Source organism: Cladophialophora immunda, assembly GCF_000835495.1.
Source record: "Cladophialophora immunda strain CBS 83496 unplaced genomic scaffold supercont1.2, whole genome shotgun sequence".
NCBI lineage: Eukaryota > Fungi > Ascomycota > Eurotiomycetes > Chaetothyriales > Herpotrichiellaceae > Cladophialophora > Cladophialophora immunda.
In genome coordinates this window covers 5,950,184-5,975,249 of record NW_015622542.1, presented here as the reverse complement: position 1 = coordinate 5,975,249, position 25,066 = coordinate 5,950,184, and the positions used below count along the sequence as shown (strand labels likewise).

The 25,066-nt window shown below is 53.4% G+C and overlaps 10 protein-coding genes across 11 annotated transcripts; 5 read left to right on the top strand and 5 right to left on the bottom strand.

Moving 5' to 3' along the window:
* Positions 1-185: 185 nt before the first annotated feature.
* On the top strand, positions 186-3,030 carry PV07_04260 (uncharacterized protein). The gene is made up of 4 exons (XM_016391047.1): positions 186-917; positions 972-1,617; positions 1,668-2,245; positions 2,302-3,030. Exons 1-4 carry the CDS (start codon positions 735-737, stop codon positions 2,323-2,325), a joined length of 1,431 nt encoding a protein of 476 aa, XP_016252949.1. The 5' UTR covers positions 186-734; the 3' UTR covers positions 2,326-3,030.
* On the bottom strand, positions 2,963-4,742 carry PV07_04259. 2 transcript variants are annotated; one of them, XM_016391046.1, is made up of 2 exons: positions 4,566-4,742; positions 2,963-4,482 (listed from the first exon to the last, which is right to left on the bottom strand). In XM_016391046.1, the coding sequence occupies exons 1-2, from the start codon at positions 4,599-4,601 to the stop codon at positions 3,208-3,210; spliced, it is 1,311 nt and encodes a 436-aa protein (XP_016252948.1). In that variant the 5' UTR covers positions 4,602-4,742; the 3' UTR covers positions 2,963-3,207. The 2 variants fall into 2 exon arrangements, with proteins under 2 accessions (XP_016252948.1, XP_016252947.1); XM_016391045.1 differs by having other exon boundaries at positions 2,963-4,442.
* A 189-nt stretch (positions 4,743-4,931) lies between these two features.
* On the top strand, positions 4,932-6,263 carry PV07_04258 (uncharacterized protein). Its single transcript, XM_016391044.1, has 2 exons — positions 4,932-5,354; positions 5,468-6,263. The coding sequence occupies exons 1-2, from the start codon at positions 5,233-5,235 to the stop codon at positions 6,051-6,053; spliced, it is 708 nt and encodes a 235-aa protein (XP_016252946.1). The 5' UTR covers positions 4,932-5,232; the 3' UTR covers positions 6,054-6,263.
* A 3,197-nt stretch (positions 6,264-9,460) lies between these two features.
* Positions 9,461-11,142, top strand: PV07_04257 (uncharacterized protein). Its single transcript, XM_016391043.1, has 3 exons — positions 9,461-9,645; positions 9,771-9,842; positions 10,069-11,142. The coding sequence occupies exons 1-3, from the start codon at positions 9,616-9,618 to the stop codon at positions 10,207-10,209; spliced, it is 243 nt and encodes an 80-aa protein (XP_016252945.1). The 5' UTR covers positions 9,461-9,615; the 3' UTR covers positions 10,210-11,142.
* Positions 10,297-14,637, bottom strand: PV07_04256 (uncharacterized protein). Its single transcript, XM_016391042.1, has 2 exons — positions 10,978-14,637; positions 10,297-10,900 (listed from the first exon to the last, which is right to left on the bottom strand). Exons 1-2 carry the CDS (start codon positions 14,464-14,466, stop codon positions 10,520-10,522), a joined length of 3,870 nt encoding a protein of 1,289 aa, XP_016252944.1. The 5' UTR covers positions 14,467-14,637; the 3' UTR covers positions 10,297-10,519.
* A 158-nt stretch (positions 14,638-14,795) lies between these two features.
* PV07_04255 (uncharacterized protein) lies at positions 14,796-16,716 on the top strand. The gene is made up of 3 exons (XM_016391041.1): positions 14,796-15,017; positions 15,093-15,190; positions 15,245-16,716. The coding sequence occupies exons 1-3, from the start codon at positions 15,005-15,007 to the stop codon at positions 16,397-16,399; spliced, it is 1,266 nt and encodes a 421-aa protein (XP_016252943.1). The 5' UTR covers positions 14,796-15,004; the 3' UTR covers positions 16,400-16,716.
* On the bottom strand, positions 16,585-17,933 carry PV07_04254 (uncharacterized protein). Its single transcript, XM_016391040.1, has 2 exons — positions 17,687-17,933; positions 16,585-17,618 (listed from the first exon to the last, which is right to left on the bottom strand). Exons 1-2 carry the CDS (start codon positions 17,724-17,726, stop codon positions 16,708-16,710), a joined length of 951 nt encoding a protein of 316 aa, XP_016252942.1. The 5' UTR covers positions 17,727-17,933; the 3' UTR covers positions 16,585-16,707.
* Positions 17,934-18,257: 324 nt separating this feature from the next.
* Positions 18,258-20,055, top strand: PV07_04253 (uncharacterized protein). Its single transcript, XM_016391039.1, has 2 exons — positions 18,258-19,315; positions 19,368-20,055. Exons 1-2 carry the CDS (start codon positions 18,441-18,443, stop codon positions 19,726-19,728), a joined length of 1,236 nt encoding a protein of 411 aa, XP_016252941.1. The 5' UTR covers positions 18,258-18,440; the 3' UTR covers positions 19,729-20,055.
* Positions 20,031-22,629, bottom strand: PV07_04252 (uncharacterized protein). The gene is made up of 4 exons (XM_016391038.1): positions 21,385-22,629; positions 21,144-21,330; positions 20,905-21,093; positions 20,031-20,846 (listed from the first exon to the last, which is right to left on the bottom strand). The coding sequence occupies exons 1-4, from the start codon at positions 22,531-22,533 to the stop codon at positions 20,182-20,184; spliced, it is 2,190 nt and encodes a 729-aa protein (XP_016252940.1). The 5' UTR covers positions 22,534-22,629; the 3' UTR covers positions 20,031-20,181.
* Positions 22,630-23,862: 1,233 nt separating this feature from the next.
* Positions 23,863-24,900, bottom strand: PV07_04251 (uncharacterized protein; the record flags this gene model as incomplete). Its single annotated transcript, XM_016391037.1, has 1 exon — positions 23,863-24,900. The coding sequence occupies one exon, from the start codon at positions 24,898-24,900 to the stop codon at positions 23,911-23,913; it is 990 nt and encodes a 329-aa protein (XP_016252939.1). The 3' UTR covers positions 23,863-23,910.
* Positions 24,901-25,066: the final 166 nt, after the last annotated feature.

Below are 25,066 nucleotides of genomic sequence, written 5' to 3'. Positions count from 1 at the left end.
TTATCGCCAAGACCAATGCCTGGACGGAGGAAGTACGGGTGTGTGCATGTGGCAATTACTACGGGGAACTACTGGACGACTACTGTCGAGTAGTGAGGGGCCTCCAGCAGCTGCCTTTAGTTAAGAAGACGCCCCTCAGGCGCCTCCAGGAGCTTCTGGTTGCCTCCCAGGTGGCCCTCGACATCATTCATCATCGTCACCGACCCGCGCCTCGCCGCCTAGCCGCCCAGCCATCCGCCCTCATGCGGCTAACCTGCTCTCTTGGTACCTGCGACCTTGCTTTGGATCCTCGCAGCTGCATCACTGCCCTTCACTCCCCCACGATCAGGACTACTGACATACAACCGCAGTCGTAACCATCCCCCTGCTGACATCCGATATCCTTCATTCTTTCCTGCATCTCCCTCGTCCGTCCGTCACGAGACATTCTCCGTCTCATTCCCATCGTCCTGTCACTTGAATCATCACCGCTTTGTTGCCTGAGCCGCATCGCTTACAAAACTGTCAAACCCATCCCATTTCAACTGCAGCCCAACCTTGTCACGTCACTTCACTCCCTAGACTAACAGCGCCCGTCACCGCGCCCGCGCCCATTCTCCAAGTCCACCACCCTCGAGTCGAGCGCGACTGCTCCATGCACCGTCAGCGGTAAATTCTTCAGGTCGATCTAGGGTGCTACTGCTGTGTGCGTGCTGCCGGACGTTCTGGACCTGCAGCGCACCCTGTGATGAAAGATGGTCGAAACCGAACCCGGAACTCCCACATGGAAGTTCACCCAATGTTTTGGCGATAAAGGAGATGTCGAAGACATAACAGAGGCTGATATCATCTCAACCGTCGAATTTGACCACACTGGGAATTATCTTGCAACCGGAGACAAAGGTGGTCGCGTCGTCCTTTTTGAACGAAATGAGACTGTTAGTGCTTCGCACGCCGATGCACTGTGCCAACTACTGACCTTTTTGGAATAGAAGAAGACATGCGAGTACAAGTTCCATACAGAATTCCAGTCCCACGAACCTGAATTTGACTACCTCAAATCTCTCGAGATAGAAGAAAAGATCAACAAGATCAAATGGTGCCGACGTCAGAATGCTTCACACTATCTTCTCTCCACAAACGATAAGACTATCAAGCTCTGGAAGGTCTTTGAGAAATCCCTCAAAGTCGTCGCCGAGAACAACCTCTCCCAAGACCTCACCCCTGCTGGCCCCGGTGGTGGAGGGGCACCTCGTCAGAATCACATCCATTTCAAGGATGCCTCCCAGTTGAAGCTGCCTCGAATGACTCACCATGATACCGTCGTGGCCGCAGTCCCTCGACGCACGTACGCTAACGCACACGCTTATCACATCAACAGCATCTCCGTCAACAGCGATGGCGAGACCTTCATCAGCAGCGATGATCTTCGCATCAACTTGTGGAATCTCAACATCCAAGACCAGAGTTTCAATATTGTCGATATCAAGCCTGCGAATATGGAGGAACTCACCGAAGTCATCACTGCTGCCGAATTCCACCCCCACAGTTGCAATTGGTTCATGTATGCCAGCTCCAAGGGGACCATCAAGTTGGCCGATATGCGTGAGAGTGCTCTGTGTGACCACCATGCTAAACGTGAATATCTTCTATTTCTCCGTTGTAGTCACATGCTAATACTGTGGCAGAATTCGAGCAAGAAGAAGACCCTTCCTCGCGATCCTTCTTTTCCGAGATCATCTCTTCCATTTCCGATGTTCGCTTCTCACACGATGGCAGGTACATTCTATCAAGAGACTATTTGACGGTCAAGATCTGGGACGTGAACATGGAGAGACAGCCCGTCAAGACCATACCCATTCACGAGCATTTGAGGCCCCGTTTGTGCGACACCTATGAGAACGACAGCATCTTCGACAAATTCGAGGTGGTTTTCAGCGGCGATGGAAGCAATGTCATGACAGGGAGCTACAACAATAACTTCATGATATATCCATCAGACCCTGAACAAGAGACGGAAGTGGTCTTGCAGGCAGACAAATCGGCCTTCAAGGCTAAGAAAGTTGGAGTGCCGACTCCCATCAATTCGGCCAGCCCTAATGGCGCCAAGAAAGGTGGTTCAAGAGCAGGCAGCCCTGCCGCTGCAGGTCAAGGAAGCAGAATGAGAAAGGAGACAGACGCCGACCAGATCGATTTTAACAAAAAGATTCTGCATATGAGTTGGCATCCGTTCGAAGACAGCATTGCTATTGCCGCGACGAACAACGTAAGTCTCCCGTTTCTATCATGGCTGTTCCTATCGATACTGACAATTTCTTTCAGCTCTTTGTCTTCTCCGCTCTCTAGATTTGTTCCTGATGGACCTATGCGCGACTGTTTACCAGCTTTCGTCCTGGCAGCCGCCTCGCGTAATGTGCTGGGGTTGAACGAGGCGCCTCCCTCGCGCTCGCAATATGTCGGCGCCTGGTTTGCACATGTCGGAAGGCGCGTGATTGGCCGAGAGGATGATGTGACTTTGATACGACGACATCATGCGGGTCGGCAAGGATGAAGACGACCAGCAACTACTGCAGAGACCGTTGCGAGCTGTGAAAATGAGTTACCGGAAGTGAGCGACGGAGGGAACGGCTGATTCTGCACATGTGTCTTTCTTGTCTCCAAGGGTTACACATTTGCGGCCCGAGACTGGGCTTGTTGGATTCCACAATCGACTTTTTGCAATGCCATGAGCTGGGACGGAGGAGCGTCGAAGACCGGCAATGCAGGTTCGGAAGAATGGACCTTGAGCTTTGGCTCCGAGGATCGTCTGAGAGGTGGATAAGCAATTGCCCAGCAAAGAGACAACATCCTATGCCATTCACCCTCTTGGCCGGTTGCACATTCTATGAGAGCTGCATGGCTCCTCTAGAAAATGCCAATTAATCGACATGAGCGAGACAAACAGAGCTGAAAACCAAAGTAGCAGAAAAGAAAAATGAGAAAAGTCGAATACAAATAGAGAGACCTGGCCATATGAGCATGACTTAATAGGGGCAGAGTGGCTTTTTTCTACTCGTATTGCCCTATGAATTCTCTCCACGTGCTGACCGTTCGTTATGATGACCGTCAAAGTTGTGTCTATTCCTGTCCACGCAGTTTTGGGTCAGCCGTTATCGAGTGGTGGTCCTACCGCCACATATGATGTGTCTTATATCTCGGAGGCGGTGACATTATGTTGTACACTACAGATCAAGGGCGGTGGTCTCCAAAAGACTCCAACCCTCTTTCGACGCCAGTAGGCGCGGCGTGCAAGGATTCTGGATTGCCGTCTGTCCCCGTGGGCGTTCCGGGCTTTGCCCCGTTGACTCTCTCTGCGTGTTCCCTCTGGACTCTCTCCAGCTCCTGGCCTGCCTCCTCGAGGCTGCGCTGGATGTGCTCCTGGCTCTGCTTAATCTCTGTCTTCTCCCGCTCGATGTCGGCCTTGCGTTTCGCGATCTTCGCCCTCTCGTACTCCAGGGCCGAGACCATGTCGCGCAGGCGCGTCAGCCCGACACTGAGTTTGGGGATGGGCGTGGTCTCGCGCGGCTGGCGCGGACGGTTCAGTTGCCGCTTGTGGGTGGCGTGCGAGGAGAGCCCGTCCATGCCGTGGTGCGTCTGGGCCAGCTCGTACTCTTGTCGCCGCTCGTAGTCCGAGTCGGAGGCAGACCCGCCGTCCCCGTCGACCGAGTTGTCGGGACTCGCGCCCTCGGCTTCGTTGATGAGGTTCCGGATCGCCTCCTTCTCCCGGCGGCTCTGTTCTCGGAGCCCCTTCTTGGACAGTGTGACCCGCCCGCTGTCCTCGACGAAGTCGTCGAATCCCTCGGCGATGTCCTCATCCTCGCGGACCAGGCGCGTTTCCTTCTCCCGCGGCGGTGCGAGGTAAGATGAGACCTGCATGCGGCGGGGTTTGAATTCGCCGTCCGAGTCGTAGGCCTCCAGCGGGATGAAGTCCTCCGACCTTTCTGCCGCCTGCTCCTTCGCCAGGCGCGCCCGCCGTTCCTTCTTCTCCTTGATTTCGGCGGCGCTGGGGATGTGGGGGGATGTCGTGGAGGACAGAGCCGCCGTCTTGCCAAATTTGCTTTCGAGGTCGAGTTCGAGATTCGTCGACGGCTCGACCAGCTCCCGCGAGGGGCTGTCCCGGGACGACAGGTCCGGCGTCGAGGGCGTCGAGTTGCGCAGTTCGTCGAGGTAGGCCTTGTTGTATTTCGGTCTGTCGTGGTTCTGGCCCTCGCCATCTCTGTCCTCGTGCTCTCGTCGGCTGATGATGTCCTGCGCTGCGCTGGACAGACCCAGTCTCGTCGCCGATTTGCTTTGTTGTACCGCGCCAGAAGTCGCGGCTTCTCCTCTTCCTGGCCCGTCCTCCTCACCCGGGTTGAACGATACTCGTAGTTTGGACTTCGTGCGCGGCGCGCTGTGCGTCGGTCGTCTTACCACGGGGCCGGTGTCTACATAACTCGCCGTCAGCGGGGAACGATCACACACACACTAAATCGTTGGAGAAGAAGCGTCAGATCTGGTAAAACATGCAGGAGACATGTGAGGGCGGATCGTCGTCGACGTCAACGTACCTTCGTCGCCATCGTCTGGCTGGTTATCTGCCTCATCCCGCGCAATGCGCTTCGGTTTCCGCCGTGCTGTAAAGAGCGACGCCATTGTGGGAGAGGTCTTGCCAGCAAGTTTGACTAGGCTTTTGTGCGAAAAGAGTCCCCGAGAGCAAGAGTTGATCTGAATGCGATTAATAGCAGGCTACAGTTGTAGATTGAATTTGCGGGGGAAAAGGGAAAAAGATTCTGGCGTCCTCTCCGTGTCTGACGAAAAAGATTTGGCGGACGATCGCTAAACAACCACGATTGTATTTCTGCCAGACATGGTCTTTAGTGTTTGAAGGCGAAAGGCCTAATTGATTCATCATTTTCCACACTTTGTTGGACCGTTCTCAATGGCCTATCTACCCGTGTCCTCCGTGTGTACGAGGACCTGGGTGAATACCTATGATTGTGTATCCAGTATCCGAATCCCTCCATACGAAGGGCGTCCAATCAAGGCTGGGACGTCATTACATGCCTTGCGCTCTTTCAATACCACCTAAGGCGCTTCGGAAGTAACCTTGGTTTCCTCTGGTACAATGCGAAGTTCGTCCTTCTCCAACGCTGAAGGGCTGCTAGAGAGAGATGCGCGAGTCGATATCTCCTTGATCAAGTGAAAGTAACAGAGCAGTCTAACTAAAGCGCGACGATGGACACGTTTGTCTTGACACCACGGCTGAAATTGATTCTGGTGACAACGGCCGAACGAGGAAGTTTGGAGTTCGAGTGGTTGCATCAGCTGCACAGCAACGAAAAGGCGACGTGGTGGAGGTAAGGTCATGCTCTTCTATTATGCCCTCAGTTCTGTTGATGTGGACCTCTTTCCGTTTCGTTCACTTCGGAATTTGTTTGTTTCTTGGTTTGACTTTGTGTGGACGAAAAAGCATCTATGGCAGGGCGAAGTCGATTGAGGACACGGAGAAAGTCTCTATGCGCTATCTACCTACGAAAGAAGCAGAAGCAGGGCAACCAAAGACGTACCGGGCTGTCTATACTGTGCACAGGATGCTTGACCCGTTGGCCTCCTCTGGTGAGACCGAACCGCAAGCCGCAAGGGGCGATGGGATTTCATCAGAATTCATTGGCCTCATAACTCTGAAGTCGTTGGATCCCGATGGTCTTGTGTTGCCAGAGGAGCTCACCCTACCGGCCGCGGCTGCGTCCACGACACTGACCGTCGAACTGGCGTACATGTTTTTACCGACAGCATGGGGCCAAGGATACGCAACCGAGTCACTGGGGGCAGTGTTTGAGTCCTGCAAGAGGGCGCGATCATTCTGGACACCTTTCTCGAAACTTTATGTTAGGGCAATCGTGAATGAGGACAATCCAGCCAGCATGCGAGTGATGGACAAGACTCGGATGACGAAACGTGGCGTTCACACTCTGACCGGGAGAACTGTTTTCCTTGCTGGCGAATGGCGAGATCGGCATAGTCTCCATATTTTTGGGATGCATCTCATAGAGTGACTGCTGGAGAGTTGAGGATTTGGACGAGTCAGCGGTGATGTCGCTCGACACGAGACGGTACCGAGTACAGCTCCCTAAATTGAGTTGTATTTGTGCTGGATGATGTCTTGTCTCTAGAGCAGAGTGGCAGGGTTCTACTCGTGAAAAATGTGGACTTAGATACAACCTACTCCAAACATATTGGGTAGCAAGCGAGCAGATAATTAGCAAGCCACAAGGAATCCGCAGCAACTGTGGACTCAATGTCAAGGCGCCAGTGAATATGAATACGAATATGATGTGGGCATTGTGAGACAATGAATTAGGCTTAGTGTTTGAGGTATTTAGCTCGCCGCCCAGCCGCTAGGATGGATTCGTGTCTAAAGCGGCGAGCAAAGTCAAAAAGAAGTACTCCGTCTGGAGTATTAGTTACTGTCTTTGTCGCTCAGAGGCAAATGTCATCTACAAGAGTATTTGCTCCATCCTTAGACATAACGATATCCTATGGCCTACTAATATCTGACCTGGCAGGCGTCCCGTCGCCATCTGAAAAAACGTTTATCCTGTGTCAGAACGTGCCACCTGTTTTTGAACGGGTCTTAGCGGCCAGTCTCGAATCCGGCCCCCCTTGAACGACGTGACAGTTTGTGGCCTTCATGCAAGAATAGTTCCTATTGACCAACTTTATCGACTTATGCACTTGTTAAGACTAGTAGGGCGGGGGTATGGGCCGAGGTAACTCTGGTCTTGGTGAAATAAATAATCAACGTCTGCGTTGGGAATCCTGGTCTACCCAATATGTCTTTGCGTGAAGTACTACCCTGGGCATAAAGCGGTGGGCGGTAGGATCCAATCCATCGGCGGGATCCAGTAAGTCTGAGCTTCCACATATGATCCTTGCTTCCTGTGGAGCAAAATCTCGTCTCATCTCAACCGCTGCGATAGGTACAACTGGGTTTTGCTGATCATAAGGACCCACAGAATCCTGTATACATGGAATGCTTCATGATGACGCGCCAATGCCTATTCAGGCTATAGCATTCTATATACAGGGACAAGCCGAGGGAGAACGAACCTGGATTACTATTCAATCGAGTCTCCTCCCCTGCTGTCCGCGTAAGCTAAAGGATCAGCGTGGGCGCCCATTAAGCCGACGGACTCTCGCCCCCGCTGGGCACTTTGGGGCCCCGTCTGGAGAAGTCCACAGTTCTCAAGTATAAGAACAATGAGTGCCGGAAAATAAGATGGTGACCCACCTCTAGGTATGTGAGACTTCAATGGCGCTCCTAGACTCACTGAGAACTGGTCGTGTTGCTGGCCTTTTGCTTGCCATACCGTTGGCCTATGTAAGTCCTCGTTCGACTCTCTTTGTTCCTGTTGAAATATTGACCATGAGACTTGTTTGTCCAGCTTCTTTACGTGGTAGTATATCGACTCTTCTTCCATCCCCTTGCAAAATACCCGGGACCATTCCTGGCGAAGCTTACGACATGGTATTCTGCCTACCACAACTATATCAACGATGTTCACATTGATATTTTGAGGTGCCATGCAGAATATGGTGTGTTTTCCATGACTGCGAGTACTGTTAGTCAAAAGCGCGACTGAAACAGTCGCTTAGGAGACTTTGTTCGTTATGGGCCAGACAGGCTTCTGATCAATAGTGCGAATGGATATCACGGTGTGTCAATTCTGGCTTCTCAACTCCCACGAAGCTCCTCTAACCATTTCATCAGACATCTATGGCCATAACAAAAACATTGCGAAGTCCAAGGCTTACTGGGCGCTGTTGAGCCGAGAGGAAAAGTTCTCGGTTTTGTCGGCCTGGGACAAGAAAGTCCATGGGCGGAAACGACGAGTAGTAGGTCAGGGCTTCACCGACGCTGCGATTCGGGGGTATGAACCCGTCGTCAAAGACAATGTCACGATTCTATGCGAGAGATTGCTAGCAAACGACGGGAACATTGCTGTCCCCGAGGCACCAAATGCTTGGAGTCTTCCTATGGACATGTCCAAATTCGGTGAGGAAGAAGCTTGTCCAATGCGCCGACAATTATGCTTACATCCCGCAGCCAATTATCTTTCTTTCGATATCATGACCGATGTTATATTCAGTGTCAAACGCCATACGATTGAGAACCCAGAATACCGTTGGATCACCTCTTGCATTGAGAGAATGATGCATCGCATTGGGGTCCTGTCCATGGTTCCCTGGACAAGGTGGTGGGGTTTCGGACTTCACTGGCTTATTGTGCCGGATGGCGTACGAGCATCTTTACAGTTCCATGGTGAAGCCAAATACTTCGCCACCACCAGAGTGAAACAGCAGCTTCCTGAAGGAAAGAAAGACGTCTTCCAAAACATCTTGAACGCGAAAGACGCGGAAACCGGAGAGGGTCTGCCACTCACTGAGTTGCTGGCCGAAGCGGCACTACTGATTGTGGCAGGTAAGTCACTTGGACCCCATTCTGGATCACCAAATGAAGCAAGCCCTGACGTACTCTAATCTCCTCAGGCTCCGATACCACCTCGTCTGCCCTCGCTGGCATATTCTTCTACCTGTCCCACAATCCTTCCGTTTACGCCAGACTCGCCCAAGAAATCCGCACCACGTTTCCCTCTGTGGCAGCCATTTCCCAGGGGCCCGAGCTCCGCTCCTGCGTCTACCTCCACGCCGTTGTCGACGAGTGCCTTCGCATGTGCCCCCCTGTCTCTGCGGCTCCGTGGCGGGTTGTTCTCGAGGGGGGCCAACGCATCGCTGGCCACGACATACCAGAGGGGACCGAGGTTGGGACGGGGCTCTACTCGCTCATGCACAACCCCGCATATTTCGCCGAGCCTTTCGAGTTCAACCCTGACCGCTGGATCGAGTCGGAAAGCAATCCCGCGGCCAAGATTGAAATTCAGCGGAGAGCCTTCGTGCCCTTCCTCAGCGGCGCAAGGATGTGCGCGGCCAAGAATTTGGCCATGACCGAGCTTTGGATAGCGACCGCGCAGGTGCTGTACACGATGGATTTCAAGCCGGCTGAGGGCCCTGACGGGAAAATCGGCCAAGGGATGCCGGGCATGGGCGTCGGGAGGGAACGACCAGAGGAGTTCCAACTATATTCGCACTTCGTCACCGTGGCCAAACATGGTCCTGTTCTGCAGTTTCGTAGAAGGGACATGAAGTGAGTTGGCGCGCGTATTCAGAAAGCTTTGAAGACTGTCTTGGGCTGAAAGGCAGAGGGTGGTGGGAACAGGGCAGACATGCGAGCATTGCGTTAAATACGGGGCAGTGGGCGCCACTAGCGATAATATAGCACCAGCTACCGGTAATTAATGGACACTAGCCATAGTTCCCTCCAGGGCGGCGGCAGCCTCGTCTAGATATAGCTAGGCTCGAATGAATTCTTGGCCTTGAGATTTCTCCAACTGCGCTTCCTCCTACGCCTTGTATGCAGTGGCAGGATATCCCCTCTTCTCTGTGCGAATTGAAAAAGGCCGACGACCATACTCCTTCCTCCTGACCCTCATAGCCTCCCTGCTCTCGATCAGCCAGCCCAACAGCTCAACAGCTCACCACCTCTCCACCACCACAACCATGCCTCAAGCGCAGCCCGAGCTCAAAAAGGTAAAAGAAGAAACATCTCTCCCACCCAAAAAACCCCCCTCCCACACGCACTTGATATTGAGACAGCTTACCTCACGAAATCCGCTCGTGCTAACGTTTCTGGTGTCCGTTTCGCACAACAACAGTACATGGAGAAGCGCCTGTTCGTCCAATTGAACGGCAACCGCAAAGTCATCGGCGTCCTGCGCGGCTACGATGTATGTTGATCTTTCCCTCTCTGCGGTCCCCTTCTCCTGCGCCCACCCCCTCTTCAAACCTCGTCCGGCGCAGCGGCTGTTTCCTTCCCCCATTCTATCCACACTCACTGATCTCGGCCGTCGCCGGGCAAGGACAAATTCTCAAGTAACGGCCACAATGGGCGTGGGGCCACGCGTATATGCGAATGGATCGGCTAACACTGCCGCCACGGCGTTCTGAATACAGGTCTTTCTGAACATTGTCCTCGACGAAGCCATTGAAGAAAAGGCAGGCGGCGAGCGCGAGAGGTTGGGCATGGTGGTCATCCGTGGCAACTCCGTGGTCATGCTCGAAGCGCTGGAACGCATGGGCGATGATCGACGATGAAGAAGTCCGCGCAAAATGAGAGAAAGCCCGTACGAGAAAATATAGGAATTGAGGTTCGCAGGGATTTTACAAAAGTTGAGACCCCTCCGATTTGCAATGCTTCTGGCGACAATTGCGTCGAAGCAAAGGAGCGCTTCGTTATTATTGTTACACGTCGATCTATGGAGGATTTGCAACATACGCGAGGGTGACGAGTTCCCTCCACCGACAATCTTTGCCAGTCGGCGCTCTCGCCCTCAAGACATCCAGTCTCCTTCCACCCGACTACTTTGATCAGCAACAAATGCACAGCCTCTGCCATGTGTGCTGCTCAAGATTGCGAGGAACCTCCATTTCCAGCCGGTCGTTTGGGAATCTTCAGAGTAATACGACCTGGGCCTCCAATAGGTGTCTGCGGCTTTGGAGCGGGCTTTTGCTGCGCTGGCTTGGTGTGATGGGCGATTGGGGGTGGTGCCGGTGTGGGATTTGACAAGGAAATCGAAGGTTGACGATTCGGACCCGCCGAGCGACTGTCGTTCCCACTCCCGCCCACCTTTAACTTCAACTTCAGACCGCTTCCTCCTCCAATACTTGGCCGCGAGTGCGGTAACTCAGGACGAGGGACAATGACAGCAGTGGGAGGTGGTGGAGGCTGCCATTTTGGCATGGGCTTGTTGCGGACTTTGCGTGTCTCGGAGAACTTGAGCTTGCCCTGCATTGGCAGAAAAGCCATGTTAACCCGGCAATCCGAATTGTCAATGCAAAATGCCGATCGAGGAACAAACTTACCTTTCCTAGATTCTGAACCTTCCAGTATCGAGGTAGTCGTAGTGTGACTTTCATCTCGTTGACTGGCTGGTACAGCAAGCGGCAGAAGTCAAGTAGAGTCTTCAGATCTTCCAGCGTGATTTGGTCGTAACAAATGGCATTCCACAGAGCCGATCGCAAAGGGCCATGTTGACCCAGATCTTCCCTTAGTGCTTTCACAGCTCCCCCCAGCGTCTGCCGCCTGGCAAGCTCTTCTTGCCGCTTCGAGGGCTCGTCGGCGTCTGCGGCGGCACCTTCGATAATCAGAGAATCGGCAGCGGGTTGGGTGGTGCTGGTCTTCTCGCCAATAGCTCGTCTTCCGAGAACCTTGCCAAACGCGCGCTGGAGACCTTGCCGGATGTAGGGTGAAGGGTCAGCCACCATGCAATACAACACGTACCGCAGAATAGACGGCTGGTCGAACACCTTCGGCGTGACCAGGACATCATAAGCCGTTTGCCGGAGCATGTCATAGTTGCCGGGCCTGGTGTATTGCAAGAAATGCAGTGGTGAGAATTGGCCGATCCCTACCCCTGCCAGCATGGCCTGACATTCCAGCGCGGTTCGACAGTAAAGGTTCTGGTATGAACTCGTCCACTCGTCCATTCGGCGGTACCGGTCAATCTCGTCCAGGAACTGACGCTCAAACTCTTTCAGATCATGGATCTCGTCTTCGATTTCAAAATTTTCGGCAATATCCCACTCGCTGTACTGGGGTCGTGCGATTGCTGCGCCAGTCAGCGCTTTCATCAACCGGGCGACATAGAACGCGTCCGAATAGTCGTTCACCGAGTTATCGTTGTACTTCAACTTCTCTAGCAAGAAGTCTCTGACTTCTTTCGGGGAATGACCTTGACCATCCCGGACCTGGGCCACGGCTTCCACTATCTCACACTGCAACATGTATGAAAGTTGGTCTGAGAAATCGTTCGGTCGTGTCAAAGCTGAGCCCTGGTCTGTAACACAGTACAGTTCTTCATAGGCTTTCTTCAAATGGAACAAACCTATGTTGTCAACTTCTTCTGCGGCATGCCTAACTAGCGCCTTTGCCGCTAGAGCCCGAACACCATGGAAATACCGACGATCCATCAGGGTGCGGATGAAAATGGAGGACGTAGTTGCATCAGGTGGATACCTTGAAATCGTGCGGATGGACTCGATCTGTGCCACAACATCGCGGTCCTGTTGTAACTGAGACGCATACATGTATCCTGGCATGGCAAGGTTCATGGTGCAAATCCACTCGAAGTCGGCGTCTAGTCGAATCCATTCATACGATTCAGCGTTCATCTTGTCTTCCTGCTCAGATGTCCACTCCTTTATCCGCCAACTGGCCATTTCCTCTTCAGTCTGCAGTACGTCACCCAGACAATAGACGAGAGAGTCGTTCTCCTCCTCCCCCTGTTCAGTGATAACTTTGGCGTTAGCTCGAGCCCTCTGCTTCTTGCTTCTTTTCAGGCGCTTATATTTGGTGTTGTAGGGGACTTCCATGACAGTGTTCGCGTCCTTGATTTGCACAATGTGTTCGTAAGGAGTGCCGTCCGCTTCATGAATTCGAATTGTCATCGGGCCAGTAAATACTTGTTGGCCGGTTGCAGGCCATACTCCATAGAAGTCATCGCGAGCGTCGCGCATGAAGTTGTCGGGATCCAGATCCCGCACAGTTTCACGTGAAGCTTGTTCTTGTCTAATGCTCATCTCCACGACCAGCTTCTTCTTGTTGAATCTTTGTTGGGCGAAAAATCGAGGGCACCCCGATCCTTTAACCCACTGAGCCAGAAAGTCATCGATCTTATCGTGACCCATCCTTTCAGTAGTCTTTTGGAACAGCTCTGTCGAGAGCGCGTTGTTTTCTAGGTCCCCCGTTCGAGCCTTGGTAAGCAGCTTTGCCAGGATGCCGGGCATCTTGGAAGTGCCCTCCTTTTTTGCGATACGGCGATCCAAAATGAAAAGTACGACTGGTGCTTTGGTGGCCAAAAACTCCATCTCTGCCGGGTCCACGTAGGTGACGGCGCCTAGTTCGTAGATCGAAGGCCGTTCGTAGTCTAGCTCTACAACACGGTCCGCTTGTTGCTTGATATAAGCCCGGTACTCGTTGTTCCCACAGAGCTCTCTCATGAAGAGATTGGTGATAAAGTAGGCACCTCCTACAATGACCCAATTGTCTCGAGGACTTTCGGGGACAATGTTGACACCGATCCACTGGGAGACAATGGCGTGCACTAGCTTTCTCGTAACTTCCTGTGCAGGGTCGATAACCTCCTCCGGATACAGAATTCGAGTGCTGCAGATTGTTACACCTGCAAAAACGGAGACGTCTGATGGAGCTTCTTCGACGAAACACATGGCATAAGATCTGACAGGACAGGATATGTATTTTTGCACAACATAGTCCATGGCCTTCGTCGTTGGTAAGCAGGTATTTTTGGTCTCCTCTGATCGTCCAGGTAAGCAATATGCTAGCATCTCGACGGCGTTGCGGCCGATGTCAGCGACCTCTTGTGCATCACGGAGTTCGCTCAAATTGACCTGTTCAAAAGGACCGATGGCAAAGCCGATCTGCTGCGGCGCTAGTTGTTGCGAGCAGGAGAAAGACATCGTCTTCGTTGTTGGATCGCCCTTGTCTAGTATCTCGTCGGTGAGCTCGCCCGAGCAGACCACGATCATTTCCTTGGATCCGTAGCTTTGGCGAGACGAATCCTTTGCGGTTGCGTCTCGATTAGGCCGCACACCATCGGCCGACATAGCTTGGTTCACAGCATCGCCCACGGTCCTCGGGCATCTGATAGAAATGTCCCACGTGCATCGACTGTTAATCTCGTCCACGCACGGAAACAAGGGCGAGGCACCGCCAGACCCCAGCTTGGTTCGAGTATACGCGTGGGGCCATCGACCGATCCCGCCTCTGCCAGAGACAAAGTGCAGAGTCTCCCGTGCATGACATGTCTCGAATTCGATCACCAGAGTCAGAGGAGTAAATTTCGCAGTAGTGGTATCTGACAGCGCCTGTGTGAGCTCGGTAGCAGAAGGACCTTGAGTCTGCGGATCCGTGATCTTGATGGAACCAGCGGCTTGAGTGTGCACTTCTGCAACCACAACCGGCACAATCTTCAATCGTTTCGGTAGGCTTATGACAATATCTGGCAATGGCTCCGGCCCGACCGATCTCGCCACCTTCTCCGCCAGCAAGTGGTGCTGATAGACTGAGCCTTGGAAATGAAGAGTGAGTTGGTCGCAGGGATCTTCATGCCGTACCGACGATGGCGGTATGCCGTTGACCAAGACCTTTTTGATGGCGCATTGCCGGCCGTGCAAGCTGATCTCTTTGAGGTCTGCGGAGTCAGGATAGATGGTGATCTCGGTCCTTCCGCTGATATATTGGCTGAAGTTCACATCGAGCTCGACCTTTTGATGCGCGACCGTGAATGACGCCTCTTCGATTATAGGCTGCTGAACTTCTTGAGGCTCCATATTGATGAGAGAGGAGAAGATGTCAGGGTAAGGATGTCGTGACGCGTCATCTCCCACACTTCGCACCTGTTTATCGATTAGTTACAATGAACAACTGGTCACTAGGCCGATCTCTCAGGGAATAGGTATAGATGGACCAGGGGTGGGAGTCTGAGAGAAGGCTGATCAAAGTCAGGAGTGCGAGGGATGCAAGAAGGTGAAACGCGAAGGCAGCAGCACGTGTCACATCGACGGGCGGGCATTAAAGCGGCGCCAAGTCCAAAGGCTTGGCATCAAGGTCCATCGCGCCTCGTTTGCCGAACTTCAACATTTTTCCTTTTGTTGGTCAATTTGGTTCAGGGGATTTCTCGTCCGGAGGCCTTTCCAGTCGTGTGAGCATTTGACAGTCATGTCCAGCATGAGAATAGACCGCTAGCCCGCGTCCCTTGTGATATTTTCTTCGTTTATCTTTCATTGCCTTCTTGTCTTTTAGACCTTGAGCGCCTTGCCTAGATCATCTTCGAACTCAAGGTTAGAGCCGACAGCAACGAATTGAATCATGGTGGAATCAGGTAGGTCTTCAGCATTCGGCTATTCTCTGGTCCATCATCTCGTCCTCAGTCCACAAACTCATGATCCTTCAACAGCGGACCCTCTCTCAGATGAGGCAATGGCCCACCTGAAGACCTATAAGTACCAGAGTGTAGACGAGTCGTGGATATCAAACCATATCCTGCGCCACTACGTACGTTGTTGAACTAGTTTGGTCACGCGTCCACATCAGCTCATAGGTTTACAGTGGAATGCGGCCGTCAAGTTTCTCCCTATGTGGCTTGCACCCAACATGGTGACTCTCCTGGGTTTCTGTTGCATCTTGATCAATGTCCTGTTGCTGTCCATCTTTGTTCCGGATCTTGTGGGCCCTGCTCCGCCGTGGCTCTGTTACAGTTTTGCCCTGGGGCTATGGATGTACTCGACGATGGACAACATCGACGGCAAACAAGCCCGCCGAACCGGCACATCCAGCGGCCTTGGAGAACTGTTTGACCACGGCATTGACTCGCTCAACTGCACTCTGGGCAGCCTCCTCGAGACGGCCGCGATGAGCTTGGGACCCACCAAGATCGGTGCCTTTACAGCGCTCGTCCCTTGTTTGCCGATGTTCTTTTCCACCTGGGAGACATACCACACGCACACCCTCTTCCTAGGAGCCTTCAACGGTCCTACCGAGGGTCTCATCCTCGCATGTTCCTTCATGGTGCTCTCAGGCTTCTTCGGTCCTCAGTTCTGGCAATACCGCATCGCCGATTGTGTCGGCTACCCGCAGATATTCGGCGACTGGGTCTTGCTCGACCTTTGGGTCCCTGTCGTGCTTTTCGCCTTCTTTGCGGCCCACCTACCTTCGTGTGTCCACAACGTCTACCTGGCCCGAAAACGACAAAACCTTCCGCTATGGCCCGTCTTCCTCGAGTGGATCCCCATGGTCATCTATACCGCCTCGGTTTGTGCATGGTGTGGATCCCCGTACTCGATCCTCCTACGAGAAAACCACCTTGTCATATTCTGCATGACGCTCTCCTTTGTGTTCGGCCGACTCACCACAAAGATCATCCTTCACCACCTGACACGGCGATCATTCCCATATTTCACAGTCGCACTGGTTCCCTTGGCAATCGGGGCGATAATGGCCTGGCTACCACTTTTCGGACTCGACCCAATCCCGGCTCAGTATGAAAGGTGGTATCTCTACGGGTGCTTCGTGTTCGCCATGGTGCAGTATTTCGTGTGGGCGGTGCGGGTGATCAATCGCATCTGCGAAGTCTTGGACATCAACTGTCTGACGATCAAGAAGAACAAGGCCGATCAGATGGAACGTACGATGTTTACGACCAAGGCACTGAAGCCTGCGGTGTATGAGAATGGGGGCCTGGGACAGACGAAGAAGGAGACATAGTGAGCCATGGTTTCCACAGCGTTCAGCCATCACGACTTGGCAGGCTGGTGCTGAGACAGAAACGCCCTGAAGCTGTTTTCAAATGAAGGGCGGATCGTCGGCAATGGGGATTGTATCAAGCTCGGCCGGGGAATTGTGCTCTACAGCGATATAGAATGTTTGGACAGGGACAAGAAAAAGAGACGGAGCACAGCGGAAGAGGACCTGTTCAGGCACAGCCCCCCAAAAGTGTTTTTGTCCAAAATATAAAAAGCCATAGATCTCCCTTTCCTTCCGCTGTCTCGATTAACCTCCGCTATAGACACATCTTATTCGGGCATCTGATCCTTCCACTTCTCCTTCAGCCCCTTCACATCCATGCCACACAACGCGGCCTTCTCGACGATTCGCTCGGCCTTGCCCTCGACGGGCTTGTCGATCATTTTGCCGTCCAGACTCCAGGCGCCCTTGCCCATCTCTTCGGCCCTCTTCTGCGCAATGACAATCCTGACCGCCCACTCGACCTCCTTGTCGCTTGGGGAGAAGATCCTCTGCACGGTGGCCACCTGGGACGGGTGGATGCATTGTTTCCCGTTATAGCCCATGCGCTTGCCCTCCTCGCATTCGCGGACGAGAGCCTCCTCGTCGCCCTCACCCCGGAAGGCCGTCGCGACCAGGTCGAGTGTAGACGGGAGGTTATGCGCTCGCGCCGCGGTGGCGATCAGTTGGCGGGCGTAGATAAACTCGTTGAGCGAGGGCGTGCGCGTGATGCTCATGTCCAGCGCAAAGTCCTCGGCCGCGAACACCAGGCCCTGCAGCAGGTGCGGCGCCGCGCGGCAGATCTCGGGCAAGTTGAGCAGCGACTTGGCCGACTCGATCAGAGCCAGCACCCCTATCTGGCCCTTCTCCTGGAGATGGTCCCTCGAGCGCGAGTGCGCGAGCACGTCGCTGATAAAGGTCAAGTCGCTCGCGCTCTCCACCTTGGGCACGACCAGGGTCGTCAGGTTCGGCGACTTGACCACTTCCTCCAGATCCCCGAGTGCCAGCCCGCTGCCGACGCTGTTTATCCGCACCGCCCGCTCTTTTATGTTTGGAGGTGAGTCTTGGTCCAGGGCCTTGCGGACCAGGGTGCGGGCTTCGGCCTTCTTCGCTGGGGTGACGCTGTCTTCGAGGTCATAGGCGATGCAGTCGGCGGTGAGGGTCCGGGATTTGTCAATGAAGCGCTGTGAGGAGCCAGGGACTGTCCAGATGTTGTTAGCAAGAAGGATGAAGAAGACCAGGAATTCTGATATGTGTAGGGCGTGGTACCATAGAGCACTGCTCTGCGAAGGATGTTCTTCGCAGCCATGCTTGCGAGCTATGCAGCTTACTTGCTTTGCCAGCCGGCTCACTCGCGTTTCCCTCTCTCTCCAAGTCTCTCAGAAGCTCCCTCTCCTGCGATGCTCGGTCAGCTGAAAGAGATCAACGCATAAGTGGTATTTCTAAGCAATAGGCTACTGAGATCTCTCGAACGAGAGCAGTGCAAAGTCTGACATAGCGCACTCCCAGACTAGGGACAGACGGATTGATATTTCAATTGAAGTTGACTATTCCGTACCTCGTACTCCAACGCGCCCACGGCAACCGCAAAGGGGCCGGATGCGGGGAAACTTCCGGCTATGCTCCGTTATCGGCTGTATTGGAGTCGCCAGCCTCGTCCGGAATTTCCCTCGGATTTGTCCAACGAGCGCAGGAGCTCCAAGCTTGAGGCGATTGGATCAATGCTTGCGGCAAGGCTGATCCATGCCCAACCGCAAGGCTAGTGGAAATGTGACAGCGAAGCCAAGAACGCCTGGCCCCATCTGAAACACCACTGTTTTCAAATGAGGCTGTGATGTTGGACGCCGCCTTGCTCTGACGGCGACAAAAGCACACCGACTATCTGCCGCGAAGAGTGCGACCGCAATATCGCAAACTCACGTTGTATGCTTTTACGAGGACTTACAATAGCAAGCGTTTTGTCACAGATTGGGTTGTGGAAACATCTTCGACGCTGCGAAACGGTCGAGTCACTCAAGGACCCATGGCCACTGGCATGCCGCCCGGTGCTGGGACTCCAGCTCCAGGCTCCACACACAACGGTATGGCCTTCATGAACAGATTTCCTCTGGAGGCCACATTTCAACAGCATAGCCAGCAGATGAATTGTGACCAAGCGATGGTGGTGACACCACAACAATGGGAGTTCATGATTCGCCAGCAGAGGATGCAGCAAAGGTCCCGGGCTCAGACACAGGGCATACCTATGGGAATACCAAATGCGCCCGGCTTTAATCAGGCACAGTTGGCGCAAAAGAAGATGGGAATGGGCATGCGCCCACAAATGCAGATGAACCCTAACCATCCCCAGATGCAAAGCCTACAACATCAACACAATCAGCAGAAGATCGGGAGAACAGCAGTTGGGAAGCGGGCAGATAGACCTGGCTCCGCGCGAAAACCCAAATCTTATACTTCTGCTCTGCTCGACCGGAATCGTCTTACAGAGAAGCCGGGCAACAAAGGAACATCTTCAACGAGATTGCCTGAGGGAAATGCCTCGGGCAGTCGCACAAGCTCGGTGGAAGAGGCTCCCAACAAGGACGCGGAAAGGGGTAATCTGCACTATACAGTATCTAGAGACTGCAGCAAACCGGAACATGTACGTCGCGAACGACAACTTTCGGCGTTATTGGGCTGCTCAAAAGGAACGCCACGTACAAGCGCCCAAGCTTGCAGGACGTCCCCTGCGGTAGAACATAGTGATGACGCTGTTGTTTCGCTGTCACTTGACAAATTCGACGTTCCTCTAGGTGGAAAGATCCTTACCTCTCACACTATGAACATTCAAGCAAAGACGAAGAACGTAAAGAAGAGGCTCAAGGAGCAGAAGCCGGTACTCCAGCGTCATCGAATAGCGTAAGTATGATGCACAAATTAGGTTGTCGCAGCACTAACGGCGTTTATGCAGACTTGAAACTGGGATTCGCAGGAAGGAGGACGCCAAAACGTTCGAGACAGGCAGGACGCGCCGCGTCGACCGAACACTGGTCCCCGACAAGGCCGACGTCTTCCTCGAGCACACGCACCAAATCGAGAATGCTCTTCGCATGGAGCTTCAGCGGTTGATAGACGAACGCAAGAAGTATGAGCCACTCTTCCAGCAGCTACAATTCGATCGCGACGAAGCTATCAGGGCCAGGGCACTAGAGACTGGCGAACTCCGACGGATGAACAATGTGCTCAAGGACACCATCCGTGACCTCGAAAGGCAACTGGACGCACGTGCCTTGTCGACCCGCTACTCGCATGTTCTCTCCGAGGCTGCCTGAGATGGTCGAACATGGTCGGTCCATCCATTGCCGCCTTTTCTGGCCTTGTCTCTCCTTGTGGTGGTCTCGCTCGCAGCTGAGAACTGGAAGCCTCCATTTCGAAATGAGCAAGGCGAAGCCATTTTCAACGTCCGACAAAACGGGGCTTCATTTCGAAAACTTGGGGGGTACGGCCACAAAGGCTACCCAAGTTCCTCAATTCCTCGATTCCTGTCCATCTCTTCGGGCTAACACGAATGATGTGATTTACGAGCATTTGAGCAGGGTCGAAGAAGGGTGGCTTAAACGGGCCGGGGTCAAAATGTCTAGGTTCGTTATCTGGGAGATCCCAGGTATTCATGCACATAAAAAGGGCCTAATTCAACGTACTATTGTTCTCCCAGGATTGGCCGTCCGAAAATCCTTTTAACAGCAGCCAAACTCCCCGGGGAATGCAGCGATAGCTAGTACTCGCTACAGTCCCGGCCTCTTTCTCAACCCTTCTGCCTCAGCCCACTCCGAATCTGTCTGACCGCGTGTCTCGACCGTGTACCGATCAAACTCCATCACGGTTCGGATCACCACCTCAAAGTGACGGTAACTCAACGGCTCCTCCTTGAAATGCGCATACTTCATGGCGCTGTTCACGATGCTGCGGATTTGCCGCCCGTTTAACCGGTACGTCGCGAGCTTGTCGATGTGATCTAGCAGATTCTGAAGGTCAAAGTCTCGCGGCGCTGGCGGGATGTCATTCAGGGCAGACCGCCATATAATCCTCCGACCTGTCTCGTCGAGGTCGGGGTAGTGGACCGGCAGCTGGATGCGCGACTTGAAGGCCTCGTCGAAAGTGCCGATGCGGTTGGTGGTCAGGATCAGGATGCCCTCGTAGTATTCGAGCACGCGGAGGAAGACGGACACCAAGGCGTTGCGCTTGATGTCCTGGTGCGTGCGCTCCTCGAGGAAGACGTCGGCCTCGTCGAGGAGCACGACGCATTGCCACACGGTGCCGATGCGGAGGACGTCCTCGAGGTAGTTCTCCACGCGCTCCGCGTCGACGCCCATGTCGCCGCAGGTCACACGGTAGAGCGGCTTTTCGGCAAGTTCGGCCACCGCTTCGGCTGTGAGAGTTTTGCCGGTGCCTGTGACGGTGGGGATTAGCGGATGGTTCTTTTGACGTTCTGCTGGAAGAGAACTTACCTGGCCCGCCGTGGAGAAGGATTATCAAGCCGTTGCCCTTGCCTTCAATTACATCGGCGGTCTTGCTGACGCTCGTGTGTACGGTGACCAATGCCTGAATGAGGTCTTTTTTGTCAGAGTCGAGGTGCAGTCTTTTGAATGCTTGTTTGTTGAATTTGATCGCCTCGACGTACTTGACGTCCAGCATCCCTGGTTGCTTGTCAGCAGTCAAGTCGACGCAACGTAAACTGAAGACGCACTCCACTTCTTGTCATGAAATCCAAAGCCCCGAATCTGGGCGGGCAGTGAAAGCAGAACTCCTTCGTCCGGCTCCTCGGTCGAATCCACTGGGATAATATCCGCTGGCGCAGTGTCTGCGTCATCGTGTTCAGGGGTATCATGAAGGGCTTGGTACGTTTCGTAGTCGATCATATAACGAGGTCGAGACTGCGCAGGATCAGCTTTGGAGCCCGGAAATGGAGGAGAAGGAGACACTCGTACCGTCTGGGCTTCGAACGGTGGCCTCGGGGCCAGGTACAGGATGTGCGCTCTGTGTCGACAATTCCAAAACGTTCTACCTCGCACAACGAGTTCTGCTTTCAGTTTTTCGTTGAAGCGCAATGGAAATACCTCTAAGCTCGTAATGGGGATGCTGCCCTCTGAGCCAGGCGTCCTAACGACGAGAGTTTTTGGCTTCCTCTTGAAGACACCATCGAACGTCCATGATGAACATCGTAAGACTGTCGCTTCCCTGCTGACCACTGCATCATCAAGTCGGTATGCCAATGGTTGCCCGTGCTGATGGGTGACGATCATTTCGCCGTCGGTAAATAGTTTGTTGAAATGTTCTCGATTGACTAGACCGGCTGCGAACAAGCTGTCGGCCTCCTGGTATTCGGCTTCACAAAAATGCTCAACCTTTGAGAGAAGGCCATATACTAAGTTTCCAGACCGGAGATCTTGCATGTCCTCGATAGCAGCTCTCAGGCGCTGACGGTGGTGGAAGAAGAACGGAAACGGATACCGCAAATTCCTTTCTTGATCCCATTCCTTCGCCAGATTCGGATCGAACGAAGCTGCCGAAGATACAGCCAGGTGGACCTCGTTAGAAAGGACGCGGATGTACATATCGTCAGGCCTAGCTTTCTCGATGTCATGGCGCAAGCTAAAGAAGTAGGCCCGATTCTCCCTGAAGACCCGTCGATCCAGCTCCGGTGGGATGAAGCCTTCGAATTGGTCTCGTACGGCCGATTGATACTTGTGGCAAGCGTACGTGTGGTAAATAGCGACATCGGCATCCTCGAGGAAGTGCTCCTCGTCGTGGATCTTGAAGCGGTCCGCCGCCCGAAGTGCACTGGCTCTATTGTCGCCTGCGAATAGTTGAGGGGCATCAGCGTAGAGTGCCGAAGCTTCGTGATGTGAATGGTCGCCATGCTCGCTGTTGCACACCACTCGATGCAGATCTGCAAACTTCAGAGGATGTTGAACCGCAGTTCCGGTACCATGGTGACGCTGTTGTTGGCCTTTGGCGCCTCGCCTTCGTCTTGCGGCAGGCGGTGCATCAAGAGGTTCCGGAGTGGCACTGCGAGCTCGCTTCGGAGGCTGGGATATCTCATTTGCCAGCTCTTCCATCTGCTGTGACAATACCATTTCTATGCTGCTTCCAGCTATGGCGCTCGTCCGTTGGTCGTCGGATGACCACCTTAGAAGTAGTATAACATTCCAGCCAGAAAGACGGGCCTGAACGTCTCAAGTAGGAGGACGACGCCATGTCAATGGCTCTGCCTCAATTTAAGGTGGTTTGGGCAGATAGGCTGATTGAACGTGGCGCGGAGGGGTTGGTGGCGTTGTTGCAGGGCGGCTGTGCAGATGTCTAGCGGGCGCCTCATGAAATTGTAGTTTTGCGCCCATACACACGGCTACACTCCCCATAGAAAAGAGAGCCGCAGGTTAGCACGGACGACGATCTCTGGGCTCTGCGCCGTACCACGATGCTTTCAATCGTCTCTGGGTGACTGCCTGGAGTATCACCAAGCCCGTTCTGTGCAGTCGTGAAACGACCCAAGTAAAGCGCGAGGCGGAAGATGAAGGACAGCCATGAAAGGGACATACTGATTGCTCATAGTAATACCTGCGAGATCTTTTCGATGCAATCTATAGTTATGGCCTTAGAAACGGATGGAACAAATGTTTTCCGCAAATTTCTCCCGCCCTATTTCTTCTATGTTGCAGAAAGCCGATTTTGTCGCGATACCATCGGTGTCTAATGATGTTCAATCACGTATCTATCTCGCATGTAGCGTTCCAGCTGCCGCTGCCGCGACGCTTCCAACTCCCGATATCATTGGATCGCACGGGCTGCAGAGCTCGTTTCAACTCAATGATGGCCCCTGTTTGCCTAGGAGCTCGTTCTATCGTATGCTCTGCGGTTGTCATTGGAAATACCTAGGTATTCAGCGGCTGGACTCGATGATAGATCTTGGCGAATATCCTCTGACTTGCTGATAATGGCGACACCCGCTTCCGGAGAGGTGGAGAGGGCACAGATTGTCTCTTTATCTGGACTCGTAATATCCTCCGTGGACTCATGCCTGATTGTGCTAGCCCCAGCGGAGTATCGATTCGTAATGCACGAATCGGCGGTGTCACGTCTTAGCGGCGCTTTACCGGCGTAAATGGACTCGGTTGGGACATGACATTTCGAGCCAAATGCCGACATTCACCTTGCTGTGCAATTCGCCGCAGCTCGTCTGCTCCGTCGAGGATTTGCCGGTGATAGTAATTTGTGAGCTGCCTTGGTTAGTCTAATGGATCTATCACTGAGAAAACACAGCACCCACCATCTTCACGGTCTTGGTCTTCATGAGTCTGCAATAGCCGCAAAGTTCTGAACATAATACGCCAGGAGCTCAGAAAACCCGGGCCGCTCTTGAACAGTCCAATAAGGTATTGCCCGACACTGTTCTATGGCGACTTCCCGGGATATATCGGACTCCGGGGACGGCGGTGTAAAACGAATCGGTCGTCCTATTGTGATGGAGGAGGGGCGTCATGCCTCATCTGTACCGTTTGACTGGCATGGGGAATTGTTCGTGTTGGCTCAGCCCTATCGGCTCTGGCAAGTTTGCTGAATGATTGTGTTGCTATGCTGAGAGGAAAAGCCTTTTGCTGTAACATTTGGGCTTGCTTATAGGCCCTTTGAATTTCGGCGGGAGTGAAGGTCCCTCGACCTCTGCCTGTCTTGGCTGCAGTAGTATCCGGGGTGCCCCTGGCAGCAATGAACTCCCTGAACGGATTATGAGACCTGTAATTTTGACCCCTCAGCGTATGCTGGCGCGAACTGGAATGATGGCCACGTTGTTCTGAGATCATCACGTTTGGCGTGTCCAATGTGGAAACGCCACTCATACATTTCTTTTTCGTCCGCAGGCCTTGCCCATGCTTATCTTTCCACCCTTGTTGGCTTTGCGCAGCCGCTTCCTGTGCCATCACAATCTCGCGACGCCCCGCGGAGAGAATGAATCTATCTCCAGAAAACAAATCATCCCACTCTCCGAACAGGAAGTCTGTATCTTCTGATCGTATGGGACTTATGAGACCAGGCAAACTGGGCGCATCCGGGCCCATTGAGCTTTGAGGCAATGTCTTGTCTCCAGGTTTTGGACGCAAAAGTTTAGCGGAACTCGAGGCTATTTTCTGAAAAGAATTTGCTGTCGTCACAGCAGAACTCCCTAATATGCCAGAAGAGTATGCGGTAGGTCCATTCGACTCCTCAAGGCCGCCCATGATCCGCTTTAATCGAGTGTCGCGGTTGACATGCTCTCGCCGACTACAATCTTTCGACACCGTGTAATGAGGGGTTTTCCGTCCAGCTATGCGGCCCGAGTGCTTCGGAGCAAGCGGGTTAGATGGCATCCTCGCTAGACTCGCGAGCTGGCTCTTCCTGCGCTGATCTGGGTTCAGTACATGACTAGGCTTCAATGTTCGACCCTGGTCATCGAGTCGACCGGGTGCCATCCTTCGTTGCGCTTTTCGGAAAGCGCAACCGCTTGAACGAGCAGAAACAGGGCCGTAGCCTCGCAAACGGTAGATGCAGCCTGGGATCCGTATGGGAATTCGTATGTGTTGATATTCTAGTCTGTCAAGAAGTCTGCTCAACTACTGATGCACGAGAGGAAGCCGT

Coding starts and splice junctions, on each gene's coding strand:
- PV07_04252 (XM_016391038.1), bottom strand. CDS start 22,533: ATGGTATTGTCACAGCAGATGGAAGAGCTGGCAAATGAGATATCCCAG. Junction 21,331..21,384: donor CACCGTTCGAAGCCCAGACG/GTACGAGTGTCT, acceptor GATCCTGCGCAG/TCTCGACCTCGTTATATGAT. Junction 20,847..20,904: donor CCTTCTCCACGGCGGGCCAG/GTAAGTTCTCTT, acceptor CCACCGTCACAG/GCACCGGCAAAACTCTCACA.
- PV07_04257 (XM_016391043.1), top strand. CDS start 9,616: ATGCCTCAAGCGCAGCCCGAGCTCAAAAAG. Junction 9,646..9,770: donor CGCAGCCCGAGCTCAAAAAG/GTAAAAGAAGAA, acceptor GCACAACAACAG/TACATGGAGAAGCGCCTGTT. Junction 9,843..10,068: donor GCGTCCTGCGCGGCTACGAT/GTATGTTGATCT, acceptor TTCTGAATACAG/GTCTTTCTGAACATTGTCCT.
- PV07_04253 (XM_016391039.1), top strand. CDS start 18,441: ATGGCCACTGGCATGCCGCCCGGTGCTGGGACTCCAGCTCCAGGCTCC. Junction 19,316..19,367: donor CTCCAGCGTCATCGAATAGC/GTAAGTATGATG, acceptor GCGTTTATGCAG/ACTTGAAACTGGGATTCGCA.
- PV07_04260 (XM_016391047.1), top strand. CDS start 735: ATGGTCGAAACCGAACCCGGAACTCCCACATGGAAGTTCACCCAATGT. Junction 918..971: donor TTTTTGAACGAAATGAGACT/GTTAGTGCTTCG, acceptor TTTTTGGAATAG/AAGAAGACATGCGAGTACAA. Junction 2,246..2,301: donor CTATTGCCGCGACGAACAAC/GTAAGTCTCCCG, acceptor AATTTCTTTCAG/CTCTTTGTCTTCTCCGCTCT.
- PV07_04259 (XM_016391045.1), bottom strand. CDS start 4,650: ATGGCGTCGCTCTTTACAGCACGGCGGAAACCGAAGCGCATTGCGCGG. Junction 4,443..4,565: donor GCCAGACGATGGCGACGAAG/GTACGTTGACGT, acceptor CGAGTTATGTAG/ACACCGGCCCCGTGGTAAGA.
- PV07_04254 (XM_016391040.1), bottom strand. CDS start 17,726: ATGGCTGCGAAGAACATCCTTCGCAGAGCAGTGCTCTATG. Junction 17,619..17,686: donor TCGCAGAGCAGTGCTCTATG/GTACCACGCCCT, acceptor ACATCTGGACAG/TCCCTGGCTCCTCACAGCGC.
- PV07_04256 (XM_016391042.1), bottom strand. CDS start 14,466: ATGGAGCCTCAAGAAGTTCAGCAGCCTATAATCGAAGAGGCGTCATTC. Junction 10,901..10,977: donor AGGTTCAGAATCTAGGAAAG/GTAAGTTTGTTC, acceptor CTGCCAATGCAG/GGCAAGCTCAAGTTCTCCGA.
- PV07_04255 (XM_016391041.1), top strand. Junction 15,191..15,244: donor ACCATATCCTGCGCCACTAC/GTACGTTGTTGA, acceptor ATAGGTTTACAG/TGGAATGCGGCCGTCAAGTT.
- PV07_04258 (XM_016391044.1), top strand. CDS start 5,233: ATGGACACGTTTGTCTTGACACCACGGCTGAAATTGATTCTGGTGACA. Junction 5,355..5,467: donor GAAAAGGCGACGTGGTGGAG/GTAAGGTCATGC, acceptor TGGACGAAAAAG/CATCTATGGCAGGGCGAAGT.